General features: G+C 40.0%; 1 protein-coding gene across 1 annotated transcript in view; it reads right to left on the bottom strand.

Moving 5' to 3' along the window:
* The window catches only part of CFAP69 (cilia and flagella associated protein 69), a 50,886-nt gene that overhangs the window by 38,426 nt on the left and 8,458 nt on the right, over positions 1–4,002 (bottom strand). The window contains exon 4 of the mRNA XM_019530494.1: positions 2,675–2,784. Within this exon, the coding sequence (XP_019386039.1) occupies positions 2,675–2,784 (110 nt within the window). The remainder of the gene's footprint in view (positions 1–2,674; positions 2,785–4,002) is intronic.

Genomic DNA, 4,002 nt, shown 5'->3' with positions numbered 1-4,002 from the left:
GGGCGGTTGCAACCTGCAGGTGGGGGGCCTGCATTAGCTGCGGATGGGAGGATGTCCCTCCACCGCAGTAAACCACATCCTCATCTCTCCTGCCCTCCCCATGCTGGAACTTAAGTGCTCAGCTCGACAGCAAATACTGATAAAAGAAGCTGCATCTAGAGCAGCTTGCAGGACAAGGATTGAGAGGGCTGGTTGGGGGGAAGCAAGGGGCCATGGGGGCAAAAAATAGCTCAGCTGGGAGGTGCGGTAAAAAGAACAGCCCCAGGGCTAGGGCCAGTGGATTGATTTTCCCAATCCTGGGGCTGCACAAGGAAAGTATACAGAAATTCCATGCACCACTTGGACCTAAATCAAGTAAGTCTGATACTACATAGATCCAGGTTCATCTTAAACTGGGTTCTGCAATTTTTAGACTGGTTTGTGTGTGCATGGACCTTCTATATAGTTATAGGTTTAGATGGATTGCCAATCACTGACACCAGGTCTGTAAGAGTAAGGTTGGCACCAAGATCAGCTAAGTTTCAATCAGGTGGCCATTTTTAATCCAATTTAACATCACTGAATGTCTGTACTTAGCCATAAACATGGTACACACCAGTGTTTCTTGTATAAATTAATATTATTTCAAAACTGCTAAAAAAAGTTGAAAAAAAGGTCTCACTTGAACTTGCTCTCTCTCTACTGCATGCCTTTATGGTAAATTATTCCATTGTTACTTGACATTATGGGTGACAGTCTCACTAAAGCAATTTCACTTGCATGTAACATTTCCACAGGTAATACTAAACCTTGTAATTTACCTGCTACAAGTCCCAGGCTAGAGCCAAGCATGTGCATCAGAGATAGAAAAAGGAACCTTTATTTGGGTAGGACTTCCAGCAGTATGGAAACTTAGAACAATTAATTTGATTCCACCTAACTTGAACACTATCCTTTCTTTAAAACAGGATATTGTTAGAACAAATGCATTACCATCTAGGTGACATTAAAGGCTCTCATACATGGGCAAGGAGGTTTGCTCCGATGTGCTGTAATTAATTGAGTCTGCTGGAGCGTGGTAGTCTCTAATCACTGTGGTCTGGCAGACTCCAACGTCACATGTATCAGTGCCCCCATGCTGAAAAGTGGAAGCGGGATGCTTTAAACTAAACCTTGTGCAATGAGATTTAGTTCAAAGCGCCCTGCCACCTTTTTCCAGCACGGGGATGCTGATACGTGTGATGCTCTGGGTACTTTCAAACAGTGTGGCTCTCGGAGCTGTGCTATTTAAAGTGCCCCTCTCCCTACCCCCACCTCCCAGAGCATGTCTATAAGTGCCCTAAGATTCCATGGGCTGGAAGGCTGCATAAATACATAAATGCTCACAATTGCCATAATACTCAGATAAATATTCCAACATTATGCTAAGCTCTCTGCATATCAGAGTGCAGACAGTTGTGCTGTAAGATTTTCTAGAGAAAGATTGGGAATGGGAAGGAAGGAAAGGAGAGAAAAATGGAACAAATGGGGAGACAGAAGAGGGGAAAAAGAAAGAAGCACGGACAAGACAGAAGACAAATAAGGGCAGTCGAATACTAAAAGAGTAGTAAAGTTTATCAGTAATGGGACCAGCTGCTCAAAGAAATTTTCAAGTAATATCTTTTCCTTTTAGCTATGGGTTTTATCTCCCTATCTGGAAGAAGCACTGAAGTCTGGGAAAAGTTCAAACAGACAAAAATTAAGGCAAAGTCTGGGCTAAAAAAAGATTACCATTTTCTTCTCACATGAATTAATACTACTTTTTCTGTATTATGCATCTTTTTCATGACTATTTCTGAGGTTGCTATTATACACAGAAGGAAATTAAAACTTTATGATGTACTTTCATTAACCACTGTGTGGCAGCAAAGCAAAACAGCACAACGGAAATTTAGTTGCAATGTTGTATAACTGTTACATTTAGCAGCTGAAATGCACAAAGATATTTACAAATCAGGATTTAAATGTCACTTGTTTCATAATTGTCAGTACTTTCTTTCTGCTTCTTCTTTGCAATTTAATAATTGAGAGTTTAATAATAATGGCACTTTAATTCTGGACCTGCAAACACAATATGAAGTACTATATGAAACTGCAGATGTTACAAAACTTCTGTAATTAAAAGTCAGATGTCTAAAGTAGATTTTAAATGCAAAAACCTCAAACTGCTTCAGCATTTTCCCTCTGCAATAAACCAACCTCAGATTTGTCATTTCATAAAGCTTACCTAAAGCTATTAAGATCCCTCTGCTTTAGCTAAGGCTTTTAAGTCACCTGGGGAGCGTTTTGAAACAACAAAACACACCTTAACAAGACTTATTGTTTAATCTCTTGTGGGCAATAGTCCCAAACTAACCCACTGCAGGCAATGAGAGGCTTGTGGGAACCCTGCTTCCTGGCACCCAGAGGTTAATTATAATACAGTGCAAAGTGCTACAGTACAGAGCTCCATAGTTACTGAACTACTAAAATTGGTCTTTTTGCACCTAAAGAAATCAGACCCCAGGAAAAATCATTTTATGAGAAGGAAAGATTGGGGACCAGGGGGATGGGCTTGCTTATCTCAGGAATGTTGGGTAAATCATTTAAAATTATTTCTGTAACATACGATATAAAATATTGGTGCTCTTTATTAAAGGGAAGTTGAGGTACTTACCCACATATTTTAAGAATTTCACATGTAGGCTCAATGAAAGCTTCCTGGTCTTGAATTTTTTCTGCACATAGGTTAAGAATTTTAAATATCTCTGCTAAGTCCTTAAGAAGCTTTTAATATTTAATAGTTAAGGAAAATTAAATTGTTTGAACTCTGGAGCATTAGAAATAAAAATGGAAATATATTTATGGTAACATTCTCCAGCATTACAAAGAAACAACTCAGGCCCACATTTCAGAGTTAGATAGCTAAAATGAGGCATGTAAATTCTTATTGAGGCAGCTAATGATTTTAAGAGTTATGAAGCATTTATAGTTCTGATTTAAATTTCTTACCAATTCACTTGGAGTTGTCAGCACTGAGCAACTCTGATTGGGCCACTTCTAAATGTGGGTTTATTGGCCAAATGCAACAAAGGACTTAGGTGCCCAAGTATTCAGCAAATTCAAGATTCATTGGGCCAGAGAAAGAGAACAAGCAGCACCATTCTGTACCCTAATGGTTAGGGCACAAAGCTGAAATGTTCTCTCTGGTTTGCTCTTTTTCCAGCTCCATATATCTTCAGTTAGTTTCTGTTGAAACTAACCCCCAGATTACTCAGTGGGTTAGTTTCAACAGAAGAGGTAGAGGGTACTCTTGGCCCTGTCTAGCTCAGGGCCAAGTAAATAGGACATTTTGCTGGGAAGTTGAAGATACAGATTCAAACCCTCTCTGGCTGTTAGGGGCCTAGAACCTATGTCTGGCAAGTGTCTTAGCCCCTAGACTAAAAGGTAGGAGGGTCTGTGTCCTCCACTTTTGCAATTCACATGGAGTTACACTTCCTCCCAGAGGGAGTAATATATAAAATCTGTGTATAAAGACCTAACTGCTACTTATACAGCTAAAGTTAGCCACATACATAGTACTTACCACTTTATAGATGGAGTTGGATTTTGGTCTAGCAGTCTATAGAACTTAAAAAAATAATTAAACATGGAAGCACCCACTAAATTAAGATGCTTCCAGATTTATTCCACAACTAAGGAGAAAAGGGAGAGATGGATTCTAATTTTGGACTCAGATACCTAAATTCTGCTTAGTTTGCTTTAGGTGCCTAAATTCTTGATTTGTTCTAGCCCTCTGAGTACCTAATTTCCAAAACCAATCTGGTTTAGGCACCTAATTCTTAAAAGTGATCCAAATCAGTCAGCATCCCCTTAGACAATCCAGATTTGTCCCCTACATACCCAGGAGTGGACTGGCCAAGTTTGCCGATGACACCAAACTTTGGGGCAAAGCATCCATGCCAGAGGACAGGCGGGTGATCCAGGCTGACCTGGACAAGCTCA

The sequence above is a fragment of the Crocodylus porosus genome, unplaced genomic scaffold (assembly GCF_001723895.1).
Source record: "Crocodylus porosus isolate Cpor-Errol unplaced genomic scaffold, CroPor_comp1, whole genome shotgun sequence".
Lineage (NCBI taxonomy): Eukaryota > Metazoa > Chordata > Crocodylia > Crocodylidae > Crocodylus > Crocodylus porosus.
The sequence above is the reverse complement of the archived record's forward strand: the minus strand, read 5'-3'. Positions and strand labels throughout refer to the sequence as shown.